The 25,229-nt window shown below is 49.5% G+C and overlaps 1 protein-coding gene across 5 annotated transcripts; it reads left to right on the top strand.

The window, feature by feature from the left end:
* Positions 1–2,293: 2,293 nt before the first annotated feature.
* On the top strand, positions 2,294–24,896 carry LRRC15 (leucine rich repeat containing 15). 5 transcript variants are annotated; one of them, XM_045852055.1, is made up of 4 exons: positions 2,294–2,412; positions 9,881–10,001; positions 15,932–16,016; positions 19,248–24,896. In XM_045852055.1, exons 2-4 carry the CDS (start codon positions 9,973–9,975, stop codon positions 21,003–21,005), a joined length of 1,872 nt encoding a protein of 623 aa, XP_045708011.1. In that variant the 5' UTR covers positions 2,294–2,412; positions 9,881–9,972; the 3' UTR covers positions 21,006–24,896. The 5 variants fall into 5 exon arrangements, with proteins under 5 accessions (XP_045708011.1, XP_045708012.1, XP_045708014.1 ...); XM_045852056.1 differs by lacking the exons at positions 2,294–2,412; positions 9,881–10,001 and adding exons at positions 11,697–11,784; positions 17,992–18,042; XM_045852057.1 differs by lacking the exons at positions 2,294–2,412; positions 9,881–10,001 and adding an exon at positions 11,703–11,784.
* The last annotated feature ends 333 nt before the right edge of the window (positions 24,897–25,229 follow it).

The raw sequence follows: 25,229 nt of genomic DNA, 5'->3' as shown, positions 1-25,229 counted from the left end.
TAATTAGAAAACACAGCAGCTCTTCCTGCACCCATCTCTGACCTTTAATTAGGTGCGGTGACGCGTTGGGAGCTGCTCTGGCCATGAGGACTACGAAGTTGCTAGTTTAATCATTTCAAAGGTTGCTCTGTTTTATTGTGGCATAAAATTTGGAAGTCTTATATTAAAGTGTACAATTAAATGTAGCTCGAATAAATTGCCTTAGGGCAAAGGGAACTTTTCCCTTCCTCTTCCTGAAACTAGTTCTGTCCCCTGACCCAGCCCCAGTTGTTAACTGTCTATTTTTGAACTCACTAAGTCCCTTTGAGGGAAAGAGATGGATGGGCTCTTTGAAAAACAATGTTTAAGTAGACATTTGGGAAAGCTTACCTGAATTAGCCTCAGACTGTCCTCGAGGACGGTGGCAGGAGAAGGCAGGTTCTGAGGCCATTAGATCCAGGTGGACTGGTCTCGTGATAAGATAAATGAAAAAAATAATGATGACCACCATCCTTCCTGGTTCCCAGTCACCTGTGGAAGAAGTCCAAGTTCCTAAGCCCGGCAGACAAGGGCATCATAACCCAGCTCCCTGTAAAAGCTCAATCCCCCAAGCACAGTGCCCTTGCTAGCCTTTGAGCCTTTGCGCCTTTGCTCACCCCGTAGCCCTGGCCTTGGAACAACCGCACCCACCCCTGTAAACAGTTTCCAAATCCCATTCCTTCACCGAAGCCCTGTGCCACGCTTTCTCCGATCCCTCCCGGCTGGACAAGTCCTTCCCTCCTCGGTCCCTTTAGGACAGACACATTGCTTGCGTGAGGATAAAGCTGGGTTAAGCTTGGGGTGCTTTAAGTTCCTCATTTGTGAACTCAGTCCCCTGAGACAGCACCCTGAGGGTGGAGACTGAAGGCCACCCCCTCTTGTTCCTGCAGACCCCCAGCAGAGTGCCTGCCTGGAGCCCCGCCGGTGGCCACAGGGCTTGTGGAGTCTTCAAAATACAGAGAATTGAACGAATGTTTTCTTCATTATAAAATCAAGTCAGTTACATAAAATGAGGAAAATATATAAAAGACAAAATTATAGAGGAGGGAAAATGGCTCATATTCCTGTCACCCAGACAGGTCAGCCTTCTTTAAAAGCTTAGACACACCTGCTGGCCGAGGGGAGCTGAGTTCAGCCCAGAGCAGGAGGGTGGGTTCAATGACCTGTCCGCACCCAGGTGAACCAGGGACAGGCTCACTCAGACTGGGTTTCTGTATTCTTATTTTTGATAATGTTTTCAGAAAGGCCTAATTTCTAATTTCACAGAAAAACATTTCACTAGTTACACAATGGCCGTTAATTCTCCAGTAAGACTTGGTGTGAGGGCTGCTTTTTTGCGTGGTGAAATACACACAACATAAAATCTACCACTCTGACTGTTTTCAAATATACAGTTCAGTGGCATTAAGTACATTTATATTGTTGTGCAACCACCATCCTGATCCATCTCCAGAACTTTTTCTTCATCTCAAACATAAACATTACTTCTTCCTCCCCACGGCCTCCAGCAACCCCCACTCTACTTTCTGACTCTGTGAACGTGAACACGGTAGTACCTCACATAAGTGGAGTCAGACACTATTTGTCCTCCTGTGATGGGCTTATTGTATGTATCACATTGTCCTCAAGTTCATCCATGCTGCAGCATGTGTCAGAACTTCCTTACTTTCTAAGACTCAATACTATTTTTCATTGTATGTACGTATCACATTTTGTTTGGCCATTCATCTGTCAATAGAAACTTGGGTTGCTTTTGGCTACTATGAATAATGCCACTATGGGCATGGGCGTACAGATTTCTCTTTAACAACTTGCTTCCAATTATTTTGGGTATATAACCAGAAGTAGAATTGCTGGATCCTATGGTAATTCTACATTTAATTTTCTTTCTCTCTTTTTTTTCTTTTTTTTTTTTGAGGAACCACCATGCTGTTTTTCACAGCAGCTGCACCATTGTACACTTCCGTCAGCGACGCACAAGGGGCTCCGATTTCCCACACCCTTTTCAATACTACAATTTCCTACTTGTTGGATAGCAGCCACCTTAATGGGTATGAAGCGGTACCTTAATGGTGGTTTTGACTTGCATTTCCCTGATGACTAGTGATGCTAGGCATCTTTTCATGTGCTTATTGGCCATTTGTCTATCTTCCTGGGACAAATGTCTACTTAAGTCTTTAGCCTATGTTTTAATTGGGTTGTTTGTTTGAGGGTTGCTTTTTCAAGTGTGAAATCCTCTCTCCTCCACCCACTGCTCCCAGGCTTGACAGCCTCTGAACAAACAGCCTCCTTGGAACACTCACGACTCTAAACACATCATCATCAGGAACAGAATGCTGGGACGGCAGCACCTCTCATAACACTCGTCTCAGGAGAAACACCACTAATAACCAGGTATGAATGGACATGAGTCTGGGAGCTGTCCCTGGGCATTTTAAGAAGGTGACTGTCTGCTTGTTTGTCCCCTTATTATTCTTTTATATGTTTTTAGTGTTTTGGGCTTTATTCTTCCCATGTGAGGATGGTGTGCAATACTTTAAATAGACCAAATTCTGCCCCTTTGGGACAATTAGGAAGATTATAAAGTCATGTCCTCAAAGACTACCCTTTTCCTGCAAGAAACCTCCCTGTAAGGAGGGAGGGGTAGGGAGGGGAGAAGGGCACTCCCACTCACAGAGCATGCACTGTCATCAAAACCTGAGATGGGCATGTCTCACATGACCTTCTTCTAAGCCTTCTGTCACTCACACGAGGCAGGTTGTTGTCTGAGACCACACATGAGGACAAGGAGGCTCAGAGAGGTGGATTAATGTTTTTGAAGTCCCCGCCAGTGACAGGCAAAGCTGGGATTCAGAAACCACCCCAGAAGCCTGAGCCCTTAGTTCTGCTCCTACTGCTGGGACCACACCGCAGTACTGCGTTGGGTGTCAGGAGCCTGTTTCAAGAAGAAAATGTCATTTGCTCTGTCTCTGCTCATCTCAATCCCTCCATCTCTGTTGGACATCTCCACTCAACTGATGGACATATTTAATCCTCTGTCATGCTAAAAGCCCCATGTCTCCTCCAGGACTCCTCCTGTACCTGCTCCTTCTGCTCCCCCTCCCCCCACCGCCTCTCTCACCACTGACCATGCCCTTGCCAAGGACTTCCCAATGCCCAATGGGCTTCATCCACAGGCCTCCACTTTCTTCTTAAACCCCTGTGCTCCCCACTCTACACACACCTGTCCTGCTGCTTCTATACACTCCTGCACTGCTCTTTCTTGGTCTCCTCTGCTGGCTCCTCTTCCCCCACCTGCCTCAGTAATATAGGGGCCCCAGACTGCCTTTTGAACTCTCTTCTTACCTTCCCTGTACCCAGGCCCCTTGAGAGCCTGATGACAGTCATGATCTGTCTCCCCAGAAAAGGGCGCTTCAACAGCACATTTCTGCGACTTTGGCTACAGTTTCTGGAAATTCATAGACGCATCTCCCTCTTAGTCCTTTAGGTGTAGAGAGCCTGCTTTTCCAGCGGGAGTTTGTTATCTCCAGGTTAAGTCCCATTTCTGGACAAGCTCCTGTTATCTGTGACTTCTTAGACCCTGATTCCCACCCAGAACACTTGAGCTCAGATCTGATTTCAGGCTCAGTGTGAAGTCTACATTGTGGTTTCACAGGACTTGTACACAGCCTGTTCAGACTGAGTCCACACCCTTGCCCGCCCCCCCCCCCATTCTGGTCTCCAGTGCTGTCAGTGGTATCCACCATCCACTTGGTCACCCATGCCGAAAAACTGGCCATTTCCTTTCATGAATTTTTCTCTTTCATTACATGTGGCGTGGACTTCTAATTGCCCTAGCTGCATAGTTATGAGAGTTTTAATTTTGTATGTGGAGTTCAGCTCAAGACTACATTTCCTTTGCAGGTAAGGGAAGCCACAGGACTAAGTCCTTGCAAATGGAATGTGAGTAGAAGTGATGTGATAGCTTCTAGGTCACGCCTTTAAGTGGAAAAACTGAGCCCTTCTCTTCCTCTTTCCTGCTTTTCCTTTGGCAGGAATATGAATATGAAGGGAGCAGCCATTTTGTTTTTGTTTTGTTTTAAGTATTTTATTTATTTATATTTACAGAGAAGGGAAGGGAGGGAGAGAAACATTGATGTGACAGAGAAACACTGACCAGCCATCTCTCATATACAGTCTGACCAGGGACCGAACCCTTGACCCAGGCTTGTGCCCTGACTGGGAATTGAACTGATGACCTTTCACTTGGCAGGACAACGCCCACTCCAATGGGCCACACCGGTCAGGGTGGGAGCAGCCATTTCAGACATGAGATGGGAATCACAGATTTAGGACATTAGAGTAGAGAGATGGAGTGCCCGTCTCTCATACAGTCAAGCCACCATCTCAGCCCTAGATGAGAAACAAATATGCATCTTGTTTAAGCTCTTGCTATTTTGGGCTCATTTTGTTATGGTGACTTAACCCATAACAAAATGAACCCATGGTAACAGCCCCACTGTATCATCCCCCTTACCTCCTTAGCCAATCCATCACCATGTTTTACCAGTTTCACTCCTTATATTACTTCCTGAGTCACTCCTGTCTCTCTATTCTCACTGCCCCGTCTTAGCTCAGGTTTTCAGCATATCCCATCGGAGCTAGAATTTTCTACTAGGTCTTCCTGTCCCCATCATTTCTGCCCCCGACTCTCCGCCCCTCCCCCTTCCCTGAACCCGTCCTCTGTAGTGCTGCCAGAACCACCCATCTTCTCTGTACCAGTGTTCCTCAGCCTCAGCACTACTGGCATCTCAGCTCAGATACTTCTTTGCTGTGAGGCTGTCTTCTACACTGGAGGATGTTTAGCAGCATCTCTGACCTGTACTCAGTAGATGCCACTTGCATTCTCCAAGTTGTGACAACCAAAAATGTCTCTAGACATTGTCAAATTTCCCCTGGGAGGGAGGCAAAATAACCCCTGGTTGAAATCCACTGCCCTATGCCAGTCTAACCACATCTGCCCTTGGCTAAACCCTTCTGTGGTCTGCTGTGGCCTACAGAATGAGCCGCAGCCGATGAGACCCTCCATACATTGTCTCTTGCGTTCTTCCCAGAATGGTGTTTCTACTAAGTTCTCATGTGCACTCTGCTGTCCGGTTACCTTGAGCTCCTTGCCACATGTTGAATGTGCCATGGTCTTTCATGCCCTTCACGCCAATAACAAAAAATGTTATTTTTCTTCCCAGATTGCCCAAACACCTGCTCATCTTACCAGGCTTAGCCCAAGGGTTACTTCCTTGGAGAAGGTCTTTCGCACAGCTTAGGCAGGCTTGGTGGCTCCCTTGTGTGGCCCCATCCCATACATGTCTTACACCTGAATGTGACTGTTCATGGGTTTGAATCTCCCACAGAATGGATTCACTTATGTGTACTGACACCCAGGCCAGGGCCTGTGACTTAATGAACCCTCAGATTGCAGAGTGGGTGCTGGGTGGGCCTCCACAGTGAGCATCCAGGATGACTGAGGGCAGGGACTCCGTGTGATGTGTTTGAAGGTGCAGGAGAGCAGGAGGCACTGGAACGGGGTGAGCCTGTTTGTGGGTCCCACACATCTGAGGGGCTGGTCCAGGGGCGAGGCAGCCACTGTGGGGTCTGAAAGGGGGAAGAGAACCCCTTGGTGGAGGTTCCAGGGAGGCAGTTTTAGTGTCAAAAAAGGAAACAGTAAAAAAAAATAAAACTTTGTTTTTTGTCTTTTTTTTAAGAAGAGAGATTTCAGTTATTCAGTGTTTTCAGTTTTTCAATGATGGATACAGAAATGTGAGCCAGGGCCTCCTCTCACAGAGTTTACAGTATGGATAGAGAACAAGACAGACACACTCAACTCTGGCAGATAATTCCAGGAGACACATATGCTTTCCAAAATACGAGTTCTCACATAAATGTCTAACTAAATACTGACTCCATGGAGTTTCAGTTATGTCTCAAAGGGCTTTGAGAAGATAAATCCCTTTCCTGGATACAACTACTAGCCTCTCTAGCCAAGGACCCTTTCTAGAAGCCTCAAACGAAGAGGTAGGGAGAGTATGGAACTCCTTAATTTATAAATATATCCAAGTTTGAAAACATCTCAGGAGTCCCAGTAGTCAGTGAACGAGCTTCTAAGTACCTACTACGTTTCCAGGCTTCCTACGCATCCACTCGGATCGCTTCTCTGAGGGGGTGCAGGGGAGGGTAGTAAGTCTCCTCTGTCGGCTTCCCCTTTCTGAGCCTTCCCTCTCGTATCTTCAGTTGCCTGTCACAGAACATGTATAAGCATTTGCAAAGTGTTGAACTGTGACAGTAAAGCAACATTAGAGTTAAAGGCAAATGTTTAACCAAACATGTTTAAACACAAGCTAGAGAAGGAAGAGCTTTAGGTTCAAAGAGCCAAATATTCTGCACTGCCGAGAAATCTGCTTCTCGTTCTGGTGAGCACCTGCACATTGCACTGTGTCGTCATGAACTGAGTGGGTACCCATTTTGGAGTGTCGATTTATCACTAAAAGATTTGAATTAGGAGACCGAAAGAAAGAAAACCTTTTGCACTTACGTATTTTTTTTTTAAATCCTTCCATGAGGAGGGAGCCGGGTGTCCATTTCCTATGAAGGGACGTTCCCGTGCAGGTTCTGTAAGTCTGAGTCGGCCGGCTCCGCCCCTAGTTCTTTAGAGGATTCTGTGGAGCAACTGCTGTCCGGCTCCGGTTCAGGAAGCTCACTCAGTGGTATCGCCACATCCTCGTAAGGCAGCTTGTCTCCTCGCCAAGCATCGTGAATCAAACCCCAGATCTTTCCATCTCTCTGTGCCTCCCTGTCCATGCTCCCGCAGCTCTGATGGTGTCCAATCAGCACCGACCCAGCGCTGTACCCCCGGCCGCCGGAGCCCAGCCTCGGCACCGCGTGATCTCTGCTTCTCGTCTTCCAAAGTGGTGGTTCCACTTCAGTTAGATGCAGCTCAGGAATGCATCTGATTTTTATTTAAATGGAACACAAACAACACAGAATTATAAAAAATGTTTTTATTTAAATGGAACATAAAACAACACATAGTTATAAGAAATCCTCATTCATCACTGGTCTCTCCACCCACTGTTATGGCAGTTTTGAGTGTATCCTTCCAGGTTTCTTTCTAAATATTGCTCTATAGATATAGACAAAGATTTATGTGTGTAATGTGCACACACACATGTGTATATACATGGATATATGTGTCATGCATGTGTGTATAAACACACGGATACATGTGTTATATGTGTGTTTATAATCACATTCACACACATCCATAAAGGTGTAGCTGAATGACATTTCCTCCCACCCACACACCTCTTTTTCGGCCCTCCTCATCCACGTGGGGGACGGTCTTTGGCAGAGACGTTGGCGGTGCGCTCCTGCAGTTCTGCTGTAAGGGGCTGTCCGCACCGTCACGGGGGATGCCTGTTGGTCTTCGAGATGCACTGCTCTGAGGAGCTGCCTATGATTCCTCCTTCAGAGAACAGCCAGGGCAGTGGGAGTGAGGTGGAGCCGCAGCTGCCCGTTGGGAGCCTGGGGGCCCCGTGGCCTTCTCTGTGTCTGAGATGGCTGGGCCACCCACCTTGAGGGGAGCAGCAGGAGAGGGCAGAGCCGGTGACCTGGGGAAGGAGAAAAGGCAGGATCCGGGCAGACAGAGCCCTGGGTGCCCATCTGCAGCCGACTCCATGGGCACCGCAGGGCCACTCAGTGGGAAAACTGATGTTGTATACCATCTTCCGGATTTTTGTGTTATAGTGATTGATAAAGGGTGGGATTGTTTTCTTCACTATGTTTCTCATATGTTAAAATATAACTGAGGAGCTATGTATTTATGGTTCCCCCCTAAAACCAGTAAGTACAATCACATTATATATACAAAGTGGGGCAAAAGTAAGTTTACAGTGATTCATATGGAAAATGATACAAAAGTTAGTAAATAATAATATAAGAATAAACTGCATTTCACATACTCACAACTGTAAACCTACTTTTGCCCCACCCTATATACTAATCTGCTTAGTGCAGCGGATGCACTTTCTTTCTCAGCAAATAAAGATGTATCCTATCTTTTTAAGTTAGTTACTTAGGCATGGATTTTCACAAAGCATGGAAGCCTTGTCTAATGGGTGGATGTTTGCATTATTTGCAGTGATCTGTTATTACAGAAATGCCATACTGGGCATTCTTGAATGTACAGCTTTGCATCCACACAGATGACTTTGTCTGCCTGTTGGCACTGACCCTGGAGAATGGGTTTACACATTTTGAATTTGGGTACCTACTGCTGTAACAATTTATATTCCCATCAATAAAGAACACCCACATGTTTGCCAGCCCTAGGTGTTCTCCATCTTCCTTATTCTCCAGTCCACCAGGGCACCTCATCCTGTGAGAGTGCCCGGCCCAGCCCTAAAGTGGCTGAACAGGGGCACAGCTCCCTCTCCCCAGGGTGCTGTGACAGGGTTTCCTCCCCGCTGGGGAGGCTGGTTCACAGGACCTCCACTTCCCTGGATTCTATGCTTAGTCACTAGACCAGAGCAACGTGTGTGGGTGGGAGGGAGCAGAGCTCCCTGAAGCCCTGAGGCAGCCCTGGCTCTTCTGGTTCTCCCAGGGGGGCTGGAAAGTGAGTCCTGAGGTTTCCAGGGCTGCAGGTGGTGAATCAGGCTTTTGCTTTCACCAATAACAGAGTGCACTTCTGGGGGTGACGAGGGCCATTTTGTGTTCTCTGTGGGGGAGAATGTCCTTCCTCAGGAAAGAGGGGTCTCTGTGGGCTGACGCTCAGAGATCCTGTAGCGGAAACCCTAGAGCTGCCCTCGGTCGGGGAACAGGGTCCTTCCGGCATGGCCTGGCTATGGTATTGAAATTCATGTTCTATTGAGGACCAAAGAGGGTTATAACAGAGCTCTGAAAACTGTATGCACTGTGGACACCCCAGGGTCCTCCGTGAAACCTGGAAACCCTGCCATACTACTTCCCGCAGTCTGGCTCTGGCGGGACCTCTCCTCTCCTCTAAAACTTTGTTGGTTCCCTACTGCCTGCAGAGAGACATTGCACGCCTGAGGGGGGTTATCCCAGAGCTCCCCAGTGAAGCCTGCCACATGCCTGGGCTCCAGCCCAACTCGGGCTTTGGTCCAGAGCCCTCTCTTTCTCCTTCTTGCTGTGATTCGCTGGTTTCCCTTAACTCACTCCCCCCATATTTCTGGGGCCCACTCATCTTTTAAGGCCACTTTCTACATGAAACTCAAGCCCCATCCCTTCAAACGCACCCATATTTTTCAATCTGAGGGAGGTTCTACCAGTAACCCCATTCCCTGCATCATCTCACAATCCGTAATCTGCACAGCCTCTCTTCCATTTAGAGTAGTTATGTGCATTGGAGCACGCAGCCCAGAAAGGGTGGTGGAAACAGCATACAGTCAATGCACAAGCGAAGGTTGAATCCTGGTTTTATCACTTAGCAAGTGACCTTGGGGAAGTTAGTTAACTGCCCTGGGCCTCAGTTTTCCTATCTGTAAAATAAGGGTTATCACTCTCAGTCACAGAATTATTTGGTAGACCAGTGGTCTTGACCCGGTGTGTGTGTTGATTCTCCAGGGGCCATTTGGCAATGAGCAGAGACATTTTTGATTGTCACGACTTGGGGAGGGATGCTACTGGTAGAGACCAGGGATGCTCTAAGCACCTTATAGTACACAGGACAGCTACTCACAACCAACGCTTCTCTGTCCCCAAATGTCAATAGTGGCAAGCTCGAGAAACTTGGTATAGATGAAATAATGTATAAATGTGGGCTCTCTGGTTCACAGTAGCTGCTTCAATGTTGATTCTTCTTCCCCAGTGACTGTTAGCTCTTTATGAGCAAGAAATGCATCCGATTCATTCCTGTGTGGCACACAGCTCCCTGGACATGGCCTGGCACAGAATGGCTGAATGTTAGGATTTGAAAGAAAGGAAAGAAGGTAATGAGGGGACATTCTTACTTTTGTAGGTTCTATAAAAATGCAGTTCAAGCTCTGGCTGGTGTGGTTTAGTGGATTGAGCTCCAGCCTGCGAACCAAAGGGTTGCCAGTTTGATTCCTAGTCAGAGCACATGCCTGGGTTGTGGGCCAGGTCCCCAGTAGGGGGCACACAAAAGGCAACCACACATTGATGTTTCTCTCCCTTTCTACCTCTCTTCCCCTCTGTCTAAAAATAAAAATAAACAAAATCTTTTAAAAGATGCAGTTCAAGATCCCAGTTTTGGAATGTGGAGGTACCAAGGTAATAAGAGGGGAGTAGTTCTCCACGCGGGATATTACTTGGAGGGAGATCAGGTTGAAGAGCTCGGGCTGGGAGCTGTGTAGAGACCTACTCCAAGCAGTACCTGCCCCTCCTGGGCACGTGTCACTTGGGCTCATGGACAGGGCACTTTTTGTTTCTGGCTTTGAATCACGGTGCCATGGTGAGGCCATGTGGCATGATTCAGGCAGTAGGGCTGGACCGTGACAAGCCACCCAAATGACTATTTTAGTAATAACACTATGCACTTTTATGTTTTCCTTTCATCACAGGTCTCAAAGCATGGTACAAACATTAATTAAGGTTCTTGGCATTCCATGAGGCACTGTGTGTAAAAGTCACTCTCCCCACTTGGCTGAGAGGGTAAATCGAGCCGAGGAGGGCAGGCAGCTTAGTCAAATGCAGCTCCGACCTAGCTGAGGTGCCTTCTTTGAGGAGAGGCAGGGTATGGCAGCCTCCTGTCCCTCGCACTATGGCTTCGTTCTCCTCTTTCCCAGCCCTCCGGGTGATACCACAAACAGAAGTGGGTTCTTGTCCCGTGCACGGATGGCGGGACATGGGCTCCCACACAGAAGAGAAGGGCACAGGGAGCCCCTCATCTCAAATATGCCCCTTGTCTGCTGTGTGTATGAGGGGACAGTGAGGGTATATTGGGTGACGTCAGAAGGGAGTTGAAACGTTGTTAAACGTTGTTTAGGAGGGAAACTGAAGGTCTAACTTTTTTCTTTGGAATTAAATGATTTTTCCAAAAGCTTAACAATAGATGAGTTGGGTTAAGCAAATAAGAGCGTTCCTTGTATTATTCTTGCACGTGTTCTGTAAATTAGGCACCAGTCTCAAATACAGGTTAAGAGAAAAAGAAAAGAATGAATGCCTTTTCTAGAACCACACAGTTCTTTTCTGCAGCCACAGTGGCCAGTGCAGTGAGTCCAAAAGAAACATTGGAGGAAAAGAGAAAAGATGAAAACGTGTTCTTAAAAAAATGTGCATAGACAGAGAGCAGGCTGACAGCTCTGTGGGTAGGGTGGAGGGCTAGTGGGTGCAGGGAACTGAGCAAAAAGGAAAAAAGGACTCCTGGACCTGGAAAACGGCGGGGTGATTGCTGGGTAGAGGTGTGGAGGGAGGTGTAAGGGGGATAAATGGTAACAGAAAAAATACGATTCAAAAACTTTTTTAAAAATGTGGCAGAAGAAGAAAATCCCTTGCACTTGGGCACACAGGTGTGGCTCCTTTGGTGGCGCGGGGGCTGTCTTTGACGGTGGGTCGGGCGCTGCAGTGGCGCTGTCAGTCGCCCCTCCCCGCCTCTGCCGACACTGCCCCCTGCGGTGACTCACGCTGGGGACCGTTTAAATACCGGGAGCTGAAGGGCGAGCAGCACTCATGCTGCAGCCTTGAGCCTCCCTTCGTCCTCCTGCTCTCCAGCTCCCCCTGGTCGACGGTGGGCAGGCGGGCGCCGCGCTGCTGGTAAGTAGGCGGGCCAGCCCTGTCTGTCCTGCTCCCCTCTGCCCGCCTGGAAAGACCTGGCTGTCGTACCCCACCCCCATTTTCTGCTGACCCCGCTCCTCTTGGGAGCGACTCCAGAAGGGGCAGGGCTGGAGCGGTGCCTGGGGATGCTCTCAACGCCGGCAAATAGAGCCTGCGCTGGAGGGTGTCTAGCCTGCCTTCCCACTGCCCAGTGCATCTGGGGTCACCAGCCCCTCCTGCGCATCTGTGACCAGCTTTCACTTGTCCTAACCGTCCCATGATGTCAACTTGGGGTGCCGAGAAGACATTTTAAAGACCAGCAAGACACATTGGAAGTTGACCAAGTTATCATACGAGTTACGCAATGAGTTACCTCTTTTCTGATACAAACTCCACTGAGGAAATTTTCTTTTCTTAAGATTCAGGTTACTTGAATCCATGTCCTCCTCCCTGGCACTTACTGGGGTGGCCATCTGTGGCCTGCCCTGCATTTGGGTTTGTACAGGATCACTGAGACAGTGCTTCATGGGGTTTTCCCAGGCCAGGATCTGTCCTCTTCTCGTACTTACACTTGCTACAAGAGCAGATGGGCTGGTGCCTGGTTTTCCAGTCTGGAATTCAGCTGTAGACTCAGAATTGACCTGGTTCTGAGTCTGTGTGGGGCTTAAGTAACCCAACTCTGGCAGCTCCCCCCTTGCCAGCCAGTGCCGGGGGTGTGGCTGAGACTGCCGGCTTCCAGCAGGGAGAGTCAGGGCTGGAGATGGGTTTGATGCAGGTGCTGAGCGCATGAAATTGTGACTGTCGTGCCCTGGTCAGTGCGGCTCAGCTGGCTGGAGCGTGGTCCCACACACCGGAAGGTTGTGGGCTGTATTCCCCGTCAGGGCCCATACTTGGGTTGTGGGTTTGGTCCCCAGTCTAAGCGCGAATGAGAGGTGATCCATCAATGTTTCTCTGTCACATTGATGTTTTCCCCTCCCTCTCTTTCCCCCTTCCCCTCTTGGGTGAGAATTTTTTTTTTTAAAAAATTGTGACTGTTGTACCTTTACCAGAATCTCTGCTCAAATGTAGAGGCAGGAGTGAAGCCAAAGAGCCAACAGTGGAAAACTTGAAAGTTCTGGAAAACTGGAACTTTCCAGAGCCCACCTGTACCAAAGTGTGAGAGAGACAGTCTACCTCCGGGGCCAAGTATGTCACCTTAGGGCAGGCTGCGATTCTCTCGGGTGGCACATCAGCTGGGCTGCAGGTGCTGGATGCCTGCCTGCCACACTCCTGCTTCTCCTTCGGGGTTATCTGGGATTATATCACCCTATCTCAGGAGGCTTTCAGAGGATGTGTTGGTGCCACTGGCTCCGAATTTAGAAACTCTCTAAATGGCTGTCTTTCTTTTACTCTGCAGCAGCTGAACATCTGGGATGCATTCAGGGCCAGACAGGCCCATTTGCCTGTGGTCCTGAGTCAGCTGGGCGGGCTCTGCAGTGATGAGACTAGCATGTGAGAGAGGCTGGGCCAGGGCGAAGGGTTCTGAGCAGACCTGGCAGAAAGTCAGGGCACCCATCGAAGGTTCTCCGCAGGTCCAGGGGCATTACCTGGGCTTGCTCAGTAAATGGGGATGGGGGTGAGGGTGCAGCACAGGAGGGAGTAGATCCAGATGTAGAGAAATAGGAAGAGATGGGAGAGACGTGGTCCCAAGTCGATCCTGCCAGCAAACACTGAGAGGCTGTGATTACACACGGCAATTTGCTTCCCTAAAGCCTGACCACGAAAGATGGGCTACAGCTTCTGGTGTCACTGCCTCCCTTGGCTTCTGGGACACAGGATTTGGAAACCATTTCCAAGGTGCTTTGATGAGGGGCTGACCCATTTCTATCCAATTCGGGCCCCCAGGTGTTACCCTGAGAAGGGGCTGTCACCCACGACTTCTGTAATGAAAGCCCCGAGTGGGAGCGTCTCCCTGCTCAGCTGGCAAGTTCGCCAGTGCCTCTCGCTGCTTTTGCCAAGCTAATTACAGCCCTACTTGGGCCTCTGCAGGAAGCCCTCTCTCTCTAACCCTGGGGCTGGAAAAGACTTGCTTTTTCTTACTCATTTTCTTTTTTAAACAAGTGAACAATATTTTGGTTTTGAAAAGTCCTAAAAGATGGAGTCAACAATTGATTCAGGTCGGGGATGAGGGTGTGGCCAGTCTTCCCTTGGGGATCTGGGGTGCTTTGTGTTTGGTGTAGAGCATTCCAAAACTGGGTACCACCGTCAGTGGGGCTGTGCATGGAGATCAACTCCTGTGGTGACCCTTTCTGTTCCTTCCCTCCACATCCAGGCCACGCAGGTGAAGCTGAGCAAACACACACATCAGAGCAGCTCCAAGGCAGAACACCCCTCCAACTGTATAGCCTGGGAGTTGGGAGAGCAACTGCAACTTGACCTTTTCTCATAATGCTGGGCAGCTGGGGGGTGGATTGTATTTGAGCCTGAGGTCATTCTAGAATGAAGGGAGCAAAGCCACCTTTAGTTCCCTTTTAGGAAATGCCAGGCACATGGTTGACAAGGTCCTGAAGGCTTGTGACAAGGTGCAGAGGTTCAGGTAGAGCTCTGATCTTGGGAGTCCTTAGCTAATGGAGTGGTCTTGGGCAAGTCCCCGCCTCCCTCCTGGTCCCTAAGTTTTCCCATATACAAAATGACGATGTGGTTTGACCGGGTGGTCTCAAAAGGCCCTTTCACCTCTAAAGCTCTGGGCTCTAAGCTCTGCTTCTGACAGCAGCTTCTACTGCTGGGTTTAACTTAGCACAAAGCCTGGATTCCTGATGGGGCTGCAGAAAGGGCTACTGGAAGAAGTAGTGATACAGGCCCGGGTCAGTCTCTCAGTTCTTGGCACTAAATGACGCAGATCATGACAATGGGGTCCCAGCTGGTCTAGGCCTTGAGTGATGCTTCTGAGTGTGGACTGTGGACACCTTCATTTCAGTCATTTGGGGAATTTGTTAAATGTGCAAAGTCTTGGGGATCTTGGGCCCTTCAGGCCTGGGGATTGGGATCTCTGTGGGTGGAGCTTCCAGAGACCTTGATTTTACTCCACGGCAGAATGAACAGTAATTGTAAGTAACATTTATTGAGTAAGTAACATTAATGAGTCCTTGGCACTCATTTTGTGCCAAGAATGAATCTGAGGGCTTTACATGTATTACTCATCTCATCCTCACAGCTACAACACTGTGAGATCAGTTCTATGAAGCGAGCAAGCTTCCCAGGCACTTCCAGGTGATTTTTATGCACTGATGTGAGGGCGGGGCAGTTACCCCTGTTTAGTGACATGAGGAGGTCTGGATGCACTGAGCCTCCCGGCCAGACCATGCCTTTGGACCCTTAGGCCTTAGCACCTATGAGAGGGCTGATCGAGGCGGACACTGGCTGGCAGGGTGAGGGGAGGAGACATCCCTCACCAATTCCAAACTCGTCATCTCGGCCCGCTGGACAGGGCAAATTCTTACTGCAGAAGAGGCCATGCTTAGGGAGACCTGGGTGGGGAGAGGGCATAGGCCAGGGAGGGAGTTCCCCTCTCTGGGCCTCAGTTTCCCCAGGTGAATTGGGAGGGGCCAGGACCGGAGGCTCTCTAAGGCCTCTCCCAGCTCTTGGGTACCATGAAATGGCCATTGGCGCTTTGAAGGTGCACCACTCGACAAGTGGGGTCGTCCTGCCTGGAACAAAGGGGGCCTGGAAGATGGGTACAAGCTCCTCAAGCATTGGCATGAAGGTGGGGCTGGGCCAGACAGCACTGCTGGCAGTTTGCTGTGGCTTATAACGAAGGAAGGATGAAGAGGATGGTTGGAGCTTTGGGTCAAATCTCCCTTCTGTTTCCAATTAGAAGATATCAGAGCTGCCAAGGGCCCTTGGAAGTTTCTAAGGAGGGGAAATTGAAGCCTGGAGAATTTGCCTAAACTCACCCTTAAGCTTAGTATCAAGACCAGAGTAACCCATTCATCTCCCGGCTCTTTCCAAAAGCCTGGCTCCATGGCACTGGTAGAAGAAGCCATCTCCTCCCAGGGAACCTCGTGTTTAGGGAATGTCAATGATGGTATTAAACCCCCAAAGTCCCAACCTACCAACCAACAAAGTACAGGGCTTCATGGCTAATTAGGTTTTTGTTCATGAATCACAGGCTGTTCTTGCTGAAGAGACCCACAGCCAGAGCGCCTGCTCCCAGCGCTTCTACTCCCAGGGAGGGACCGCGTCAGAGTGCCCAGGTGAGCTCTCTGCTCAGCTCTCTGAATTCCCCAGCCAGCGACAGACGCCAGGCTGTGCCCCTCCCGGCACAGGGGTTGGATGAGTCGCTGCAGTAACTGAGGATGCATTCTGCCGCCTGGGAGAGGAGGGTGTAATTAGGGCAGCTTTGTGGGTCTTTAAGTGGCATTTGTCATGGCTGCCAAGCGGTGCTGGGTGGCGTGGGCTATTAGGCTGCTGTGTGCTGGGCTGCGGAGGGCCTGGGCTGCCGCCTTCGCCTGCAGGGCTTGCTGAAAATCCCAGGACCTCGTTGGCTGTCCAGCTCCGTTTTTTTGCAGCTCCTCCCTCCCTGAGGGCTCTGCAGCTGGGGTTGGGGGGCTCTTTGGAGTCATTTGAAGCAATTAGTACCACCGGTGGCACTAACAAGCTCGGGAAACAGGAAACGGCTGCTAGGGCGGGCTCTGTATGCACAAGGATTCATAAAAAGAAAAATCTGCAAATTCTTGCAATATTTGTCAAGATGAGTACAGTCCATTTTCAACAACAGTGGCTCTGTTCCCATAGGGAATTATCTTTCCCCTCCTCCCTGCCTGGGCGCCGGGCCTTCCTGGGGCTGGCTGACGCCCCCTCCCTAGGCACACAGTGCAGACTCAGAGAAGGTCTGAGACGGGTCCTCAGAGGGGACCTCATCCACACCCTCATGTACAGGTGGGGAAATGACAGAGACTGCCCCGGCCTTGCCAGGTTGTGAGTATTTAATTTAGTGCCCAAGTCTCTGACGTGGGCTGTGACACCATTTTGAAGCGTGCTGGGTATAGGAGTGTATGCTGTAAATAAGTGCTGCCGAGCTCGCCACCAGCAGCAATTGGAGCTTCACCTTTTGTACGTCACTCCAAGGGGTGTCTGGTTTCCGGGTTCCCTTACCATCGAAGGCCTTCAAGAGACCAGTTTGTCATTGCCCTTCTTGAAGCTCAGGGTGGAACTGAGCACAGCACCATGATGTGGCCTGACCAGGGCAGTGTAGAGTAAGATCACACCCTTCTTTTTTCTACACTTAGTACTTCTATTAATGCAGTCTAAGATCACGTTAGCTTTTGTGGGCAGTCTCCAATTTTTTTACCATCAATAAGTCTTTCCCCTGGGGTGGTTGTTGATTCCCCCTTTCTGGCCCCTGTGTAGGCTGTTTATGTTCTATTCTCAAGACTGGACTGACAGTTGTTTACATAAATTCTTCTCTTTTAGATGTGTCCATGGCTTACTCTGGCACCATTTCTTTGCACTGGACTTCATTGGCCAAGTTATTATTCTTTCTTTCTTTTCTCCACTGTTCTACATAATTAATTGAGCCCTTAACGCAAACATATGGAAGGTCAGGGCTTGGATGGGCTATGAACAAGTAAAAAAATCAAGGTGTGGGTGCATTTTGTCCTCAGAGTAAGCTTGTTGGGAGGCAGGGAAGGGGTACATTGAGCTGAAGCTGGATTGAAAAGCCTTGATTATTCTGAGTTATGGGCCAGACTCAGGACTCCATGAGTTCAGGGGAACAAATTGAAACCAGAGAAATACCTTCTCCACCCAGCCAGTTTATGCTTCATATGCTTTCATCTGAAACTCCTTTCTCTGACTCAGGGTTTTCACTCATTAAAAAAGGAGAGGCACTGCCTTAACAGTCAAAGCACTCACCCAGGAACTTGGAACTCCAGGCTTTATGCTCTGAGCCTCAGTCTCCCTGCTTCCCACATTCCCCATAAACTGATGGGAATGTATGATCAGCAGTTCTTAACCCTCTGCGAGTTAGAGACCCCTTTGAACCTCAGATAGAAAGTACAGGTGCTCTACATATACACAGAAATGCTTAGTTCCTTGACTAAGAATGCCAAGGTCAGAAGCACTTTGAGGCCTTCCTGTCTATGAAGTTTATGTTGTGCTTGAGCCGGGAACAGCTGCACACATTTGCACAGATAATCTAACATTCGGTCTCCCATTTGCTCCTCACAGCAACCTCAAGAGGGGGCAGAGATTACCATCCCTACTTAACAGATGATAAAGGTGAGCTAGGAGGCCTCACACTTCATTCAAGGTCAAACAGCTGGATAGTGGACCTTAGCTATTCAGTACAGGGCCCAGTCTTCATGTGCTGTGTCTCCATGTCCTATACATTTTATATGTATATAAAGTTATCATCATCCTTGACCTGAAACACCAAACCTTTGTGAATTTGGCCCCATTCCCAGATCACCACCATGCCTACAGGAGCATCTGGACCTACCACCTTTTAGCTCAAAGTGCATCCTAAGTTTTTGGGACTTACTCAAGACCATTTGATGTTTCTTTGTGGACTAGCCCCTAGAAGGGAGACCCCAGGCATAGGATGTTACAGTAGCCCCTTCCAGCAAGACAGGAGGTGGTACAGGTAATATCCTTTTATCGGAAAGGCTATTTGAAATAAACCTAGATGAAGCACATGTGAAACACATTAGCAAAGAGACAGGTTGTTGGCAGTGGTCGTGGGGTGGGATGGGGTGGGGTGGAGTGGGGTAGGGGGTTGGGGGACCCAGGGAGAGGAAAAGCCCAGCTTCCTGTGGTCTTTTCCACCAGATTAGCAGAGTGGTCTCACTTCTGCTGGCTGCTGTGTCTCCTCCCGGCAGGCCACCATGTTTATGGCCCCAACACCTTTCCCCAGATTCACACCCTATTTATTTGTCCTTATTTCCTCCCCATCTCTCCTGAGGAACTATGTTCAAATAGCAAGTTCAGGTTCTGTGAGGGATACAGTGGTGGATGAGATACTGTTCCTGCCTTAAGGAACCTATAGATATGAAAGATGAATATCCTTGCCCTTGAATTGCTTATTGACTAATGAAGGAGGCAGAGGGGAACAAATGTCATTCAGAGCTGGCTGTGGTGTGGGGCACAGTGGAGGCTGGGAAGACCACCTGCATGGAGGGTAGCTAATGTTGACTCATGGAAACTGGGAAGGCTTCCTGGAGGTGACTGTGTTTGAGCTAGACTTGGGAGTATGAGAAAGATTTGGATGAGGACAAAGAGCACTCCTAGTGAGGGGGATGAAAGTAGGGAGGCGTGGGGGAAGGCAAAGAGACTTGCTGACCAGACCATTGGGAACATAAGTTGGTTATGTGGTGATGGGGTTCAAAGGCAAGCTAGTTTTTAATAACAAAGATTGGCATTGGCTTAAAACCTACTGCAGTGTTGGTGATATGACTCTGACTCATGTGCTCTTTCCCCTTGCACAGGCCATGCCACTGAAACACTATCTCCTTTTGTTGGTGGGCTGCCAAGTCTGGGGTGCCGGGCTGGCCTATTATGGCTGCCCTAGCGAGTGTACCTGCTCCAGGGCCTCCCAGGTGGAGTGCACGGGGTCACGCATTGTGGTAGTGCCTACCCCTCTGCCCTGGAATGCCATGAGCCTGCAGATCCTCAACACACACATCACTGAACTCAACGAGTCCCCATTCCTCAACATCTCGGCCCTCATCGCCCTGAGGATCGAGAAGAATGAGCTGTCCCAAATCATGCCTGGTGCCTTCCGCAACCTGGGCTCACTGCGTTACCTCAGCCTTGCCAACAACAAGCTTCAGGTTCTGCCTATCGGCCTCTTCCAGGGCCTGGACAACCTTGAGTCACTCCTTCTGTCCAGCAACCAGCTGATGCAGATCCAGCCAGCACACTTCACCCATTTCGGCAACCTCAAGGAGCTGCAGTTGCATGGCAACTACTTGGAACAAATCCCTGACGGTGTCTTTGACCACCTGGTGGTCCTTAACAAGCTCAATCTATGCAAGAATAGCCTCACCCAACTCTCGCCCAGGGTCTTCCAGCGCCTGGGCAACCTCCAGGTCCTCCGGCTGTGTGAGAACAGGCTCTCAGACATCCCCGTAGGCACTTTTGATGGGCTGGGCAACCTTCAGGAACTGGCTCTGCAGCAGAACCAGATTGGCGTACTCTCCCCTGGCCTCTTCCACAACAACCGTAACCTCCAGAATCTCTATCTGTCCAACAACCACATCTCCCGGCTGCCCCCTGGTATCTTCATGCAGCTGCCCCAGCTCAACCGTCTCACACTCTTTGGGAATTCGCTGAAGGAGCTCTCTCCAGGGATCTTTGGGCCCATGCACAACCTTCGAGAGCTTTGGCTCTATGACAACCACCTCACTTCTCTACCTGACAACATCTTCAGTAACCTCCGCCAGTTACAGGTCCTGATCCTCAGTCGCAACCAGATCAGCCACATCTCCCCCGGTGCCTTCAACGGGCTGACGGAGCTGCGGGAGCTGTCCCTCCACACCAATGGGCTGCAGGAGCTGGATGGGAATGTCTTCCGCATGTTGACCAACCTGCAGAACATCTCCCTGCAGAACAACCGCCTCAGACAGCTTCCAGGGAATATCTTTGCTAATGTCAATGGCCTCATGACCATCCAGCTGCAGAACAACCAGCTAGAGAACCTGCCAGTGGGCATCTTCGATCACCTGGGGAACCTATGTGAGCTTCGCCTCTATGACAACCCCTGGAGGTGTGACTCAGACATCCTTCCACTCCGCAATTGGCTCTTGGTCAGCAAATCCAGATTGGGGACAGACACCCTCCCGGTGTGTTTCAGCCCGGCCAATGTCCGAGGCCAGTCCCTCATCATTGTCAACATCAACGCTGTTGTCCCCAGTGTCCAGGTTCCGGTGATTTCCGAGGTGCCCAGCTACTCAGAAACACCACAGTACCCAATTACACCCAGCTATACTGAATCCACCTCCACCTCTTCCACCACTCAGTTCATCAGCACCGTGGAGGACTTCACTGATCTGACCACCATCATTGAGGGCACCGAAGACCGCAATGTAGGCATGACCAGGGCCCAGAGTGGGCTGGCCATTGCTGCCATTGTCATTGGCATCATTGCCCTGGCCTGCTCCCTGGCTGCCTGCATCTGCTGTTGCTGCTGTAAGGAGAGGAGCCATGCGGTCCTGATGCAGATGAAGGCACCCAATGAGTGTTAAAGAGGCAGGCTAGAGGCAGGGCTAGGGAATGGTGGAACCGCTGGAGGATCTGGGAATTTCATCCTTTGTTCCTTGCCCCTGGGTCCACAGAGCCATCCCCTGCTCCCTCTCTCTGGTCCCTGAGAGGAAGGCACCCCCATCTTTTCCTGACCTGCTCTTGCAGGACCTTCTTACCACCAGAGAGATCTAACCCTGCAAGGTTTCCAATTGCCATCCCTGGGCTTCCTGGAAGAAATCCCTTCCTCCAAAGCCTCACCAGCTCTCCTCCGAGAACAACCTTCCCTGTGCCCGCACCCCTGCAGGCCTCTGTAGGCTCACTCATTACATGCCTGCTTACTTTGTGGAAATAGTTCTCCACTGGGACAGCCTCTCTCCCAACCACTCTGTAAGAAGTTGATTTCCCTTCTTTTGCTCCTCTTGTTTGTGGCATGGCTCTACTCTGTCACTTCAAATGAAGTTCTGCTTTGATTGTCTGCTCCTGAAAGAAGGCTTTAAACCATTTATCTGGTTTCTTAAGAACTGCCAAGTACCCTGGCTCTCAGGATGCTATGAAAGAGAGAGGGGAGGATGCTGCTGCTCCGTTTCCAGAGACAGAGCCATCGTCAGCATCTCTTGTGCTTTTTATCTGGAAGAGGAGGAAAGGCACAAGTGCAACCAGTTCAGCCTTTTAGGGAATGATGTTTCCAAGCTGCCAACTTTGCTTTTAAATTTTTAGTCCTTTAAGGAATAAAATCATGTAGAATTTATGACTGCTAAAAATGCTAAAATCAGCTTATTGGTACTGGGTGGAGAAAGCAGCCTGGTACCTGCAGGTCCTGGTATCTACCCCTAGGATTTTTCTCTTTTAACTGTTTATTGAAGGATAACATGAATACAGAAAAGTGGGAGCACGAAAGCATACAGTTTGATGGATTTTCACAAACTGTACACACCCTCTAATCAGCATCCAGATCAAGAAACAGGACATCACCAGTATCCCTTATCCTGGGCTTTTACTGGAGCAGACTGGGGCTTATGGAGATGGTATGTGCTTCCCTGGGAACTGGCTCCCTGTGGGCCAGGGTGGGCCCTCCACTGCCCCTCCTCCCAGTCAGCCCTTGCAAAGATCTAGCTACCAGGGGCGGAGGAGAAGATGTGGGTACACTCAGGCCAGGACAGAAGGTTTTAATAAATGCCCAGACCCTGAGGCACTCAGATTGGCCAGGTCAGAAGTATCTCAACTGTGGAGGCTCACACAACCACACACCCTTCCTTGCCAACTGTTCACTGGAGGCCCTTCTGCCTCGACCTTTTATAGGCATGACATGCCTATATCTGTTTTTAATTTTCACCCCCCATTGGGGGAAGTGAAATAGTTCAGACATGAGGTCCTTTCATTGAACAGCCAAGTGTAATGGAACTCAGCAATCCCACTCATGTAGTGGGAAATTCTCCATCAACATTACAGTCAGCTAGAAACTGAACTTCAGAATTCTTATATATGTCAGGAAACGTTAGAATTTACAAATAGGTCACACTGGGCCTGGGGGCTCTCTGGAGCAACTCTTGCCTGGGTCTGGTGATAAGATCTGTTTCTTCTTCTGTTGGTTATTCTCCCCGTGAGTTACAACCACAGGAATAGCAGCCCTTGCTGCCGTTCCCCCTACATACATATTCACACTAGTAAATTATGTTCACAGAAATGAATATCTTTCTGTGGACAACTGGTCTACCGATTTAGAAGTAAGAGTTCTAAATGGAGAATTTCAGGTGTCCATGTCTTCCCAGGAAAGAACTGTAACCAACACTATAAAGATTTGGGAATCTGACATTAATCCTGACTGGCTCTTACTGGTTTCCTCTGCCCCATAAGACAAATCTCCTTGGGCCTTAGCAGAATGATGCTGATAGATCCCCAAAAGAGGGCAGAAAGAGATGTGCACCAGAACTAGTGCTGTTGGTAGCATTTTACTCTTTGTTCCACAGAATCTGGGAAAGAGGGCTTGTCAGAGGCAAAAGACATCACAGGGCAAATATAGGTCTCCAAAACGTTTTCAAAATATTGTAGCAACTGGTAGACATGTACCAAGGCTTGCTGGGGCCTGAAAGGACGTGAGCTCAGAGCTTGGGGCATGAGCATCATTCCACTGACGGTAGTCTGCCTTATTGATCCTGAGGCCAGAGAAGGAAGTTCGGCCTTCCCTGCTTCAGACAGGAAGCATGGTTTGGCACTGCCTTCCTCAAGGTGCTCCTTATGAGTTGGTACCACTGTCTCATTGTTCAACAGCACAAGTGGGCCAGCGGTGGCAGAGCGGTGGGAAAGTGTCCTCTTCATCTAGTGTATCCTGCCAGTCTGCACCCAGAACCCCTGGGTACCTCCAGCATTGGCTATGACATTGGAGTGCCTTCCCCTCTGGCTCACAATATCAACCTGTGTCCTGGAGCCCAAGCTGGCCTGGGGGCAGCTATGCTCAGATGACCACACCCAGGAGCAGGTGGGGGTAGTAGCCCATTTATTGGGCCTTCTGAGCTTGCCTGCTCCTTTCTGCCATCAGAGTGGGGTGGATGGAGCCATCCAGCCTCCTCTTCCTTGACAGGTCTTTCGGCTTCTCTGAACCATGTTTGGTCAGGGAGCTGCCAGAAAAGCTGCGTAGTTTTCTTTCCAACAGAACAATGCATTTGCTCACATCTCAGAGCTGGAGTGAGTCACTTGGCCACCACCCATACCCTCTGCCACCCAATGTTGAGGTAGGGCACAGAGTCCACTTCGCTTTCCCTCTCTCCTCACTGGCTTCTAGGTCAGTCGGCTTGCCAGTACTAGTAGCCTGCATGTGGAGTGGAGGCTCAATGTTGGAGGAAAGAAAATAAAAGCCAGCTGGAACCAGTGTTTTTAAAAAATGCTTACTGTGCATAGTTACCCTTTAAAGCACTTAACAGGCATTTTCTTTTCTAACCCTCGCAGCACCCCTGCACATGAGTCCAGCTTATCCCCTCGTGGTAGGGTCTAAAACTGCCGACCTCCTGCAACATTATTCAATATGCCGTGGGTTTTCCTTCTCTTTAAACTTCACACAAGACCTCATGGCCTGTCCTGGGCTTTCATCATTAAACCAAAGAAAACAGGAGTCACTCTCCTGTTGTTTCCCAGAGTCTTAACCACTGAAACCTCACTTGGCACTGTGTGGACCAAAAGCTTTGTAAATACAGGGAAAAATTAAACTCATCCATCCATTAAGGAAAAACTGGCCCCTCTCTTGGAAATTGTTGGGCTGTGTGTACATGGTCTCCTTCTTTAGAATTTAAAGGCACAGCACACTTCTCAGAACTCTTTGTGGGCAACGATGGTTTTCACAGCCTTCCAGATGCCACGTAGAGCAGTTGCAGGCATCTATTTCTAAACTCAGGAAGCTTTCGGAGAGCAGACAGCTCAAGATAACTAGATGACTAGAGTTGGTTAACAGGCAGTGAGTGTATCCCAGCCTTCCGCTGCAAACCTCTCAGAGAGTTCAGCCCACGGACCTACAGTCAGAACTGACTCTGGGTTGTTGGGGAGGTGGTGGTGGTCTTGGGGAGGAAGCCACATCAGAGAGGGTGGGCAGGTGTTCTCCAGGCCAAAGTCCTCCCAGTCTGAGTTCTCTCCTTCCCCTAAGGATGGATCGTTCTCATCAACCCCGGGCCTTCATGCTGCCTTCAAAAGTAGATCATGTTTGCCTTCCTTAGAGAATCATTGCAAACAATCCCAGGAGCTTGGTGATGGATGCATTTAGAGATTTCTAGGTCCCCAGGGTTTTATAGAGTATGAACCCTGGTGGGCAGGGTTGGGGGTCCATCTTTGCTGGGGCTCTGTCTTTGCTGGATGCTGCTTGTAACAAATTTGGTGTACAGAATCAACAATAAATGGTATACACAGAACACGTGTTGTCCTCTGGATGTCTTGGCTGTGGGATCTCACCCCTGGTAATTCTACTCTTCTCACATGTGTGCAGGGCTGATCTGCTCAGACAGCTCCTCACAGAGAATAGATTCTGGGCTGGGATAAGGTCTTTGGAAAGTAAACGGGGACCAAAAGTGAAATGACAAAAGTATCTATAGCCACTGTGAGTGGAAGAGGCCTTAAGAACAGGTTTGACTCATGTTATGGACGAAGAAAGTGTGATCAAGGTAGGAAGTGGCTGGTGGGTGGGCTTGCACACAGCCAGGCCTCTGGACCCCTGGGCTGGAGTTTCCTGTATGCCACCAGAAAGG

Source organism: Phyllostomus hastatus, unplaced genomic scaffold (genome assembly GCF_019186645.2).
Source record: "Phyllostomus hastatus isolate PE091 unplaced genomic scaffold, TTU_PhHast_1.1 phas_contig_86, whole genome shotgun sequence".
Taxonomy (NCBI): domain Eukaryota; kingdom Metazoa; phylum Chordata; class Mammalia; order Chiroptera; family Phyllostomidae; genus Phyllostomus; species Phyllostomus hastatus.
Note: the sequence above shows the minus strand (reverse complement) of the source record. Positions and strands in the feature narration are given on the sequence as shown.

Bases quoted from the DNA above. Each gene is read 5' to 3' on its own strand.
- LRRC15 (XM_045852055.1), top strand. From the start codon at position 9,973: ATGTTAGGATTTGAAAGAAAGGAAAGAAG. The intron at 10,002-15,931 runs GTAATGAGGGGA...CATGAATCACAG, and splicing joins TTTGAAAGAAAGGAAAGAAG to GCTGTTCTTGCTGAAGAGAC. The intron at 16,017-19,247 runs GTGAGCTCTCTG...CCCCTTGCACAG, and splicing joins GACCGCGTCAGAGTGCCCAG to GCCATGCCACTGAAACACTA.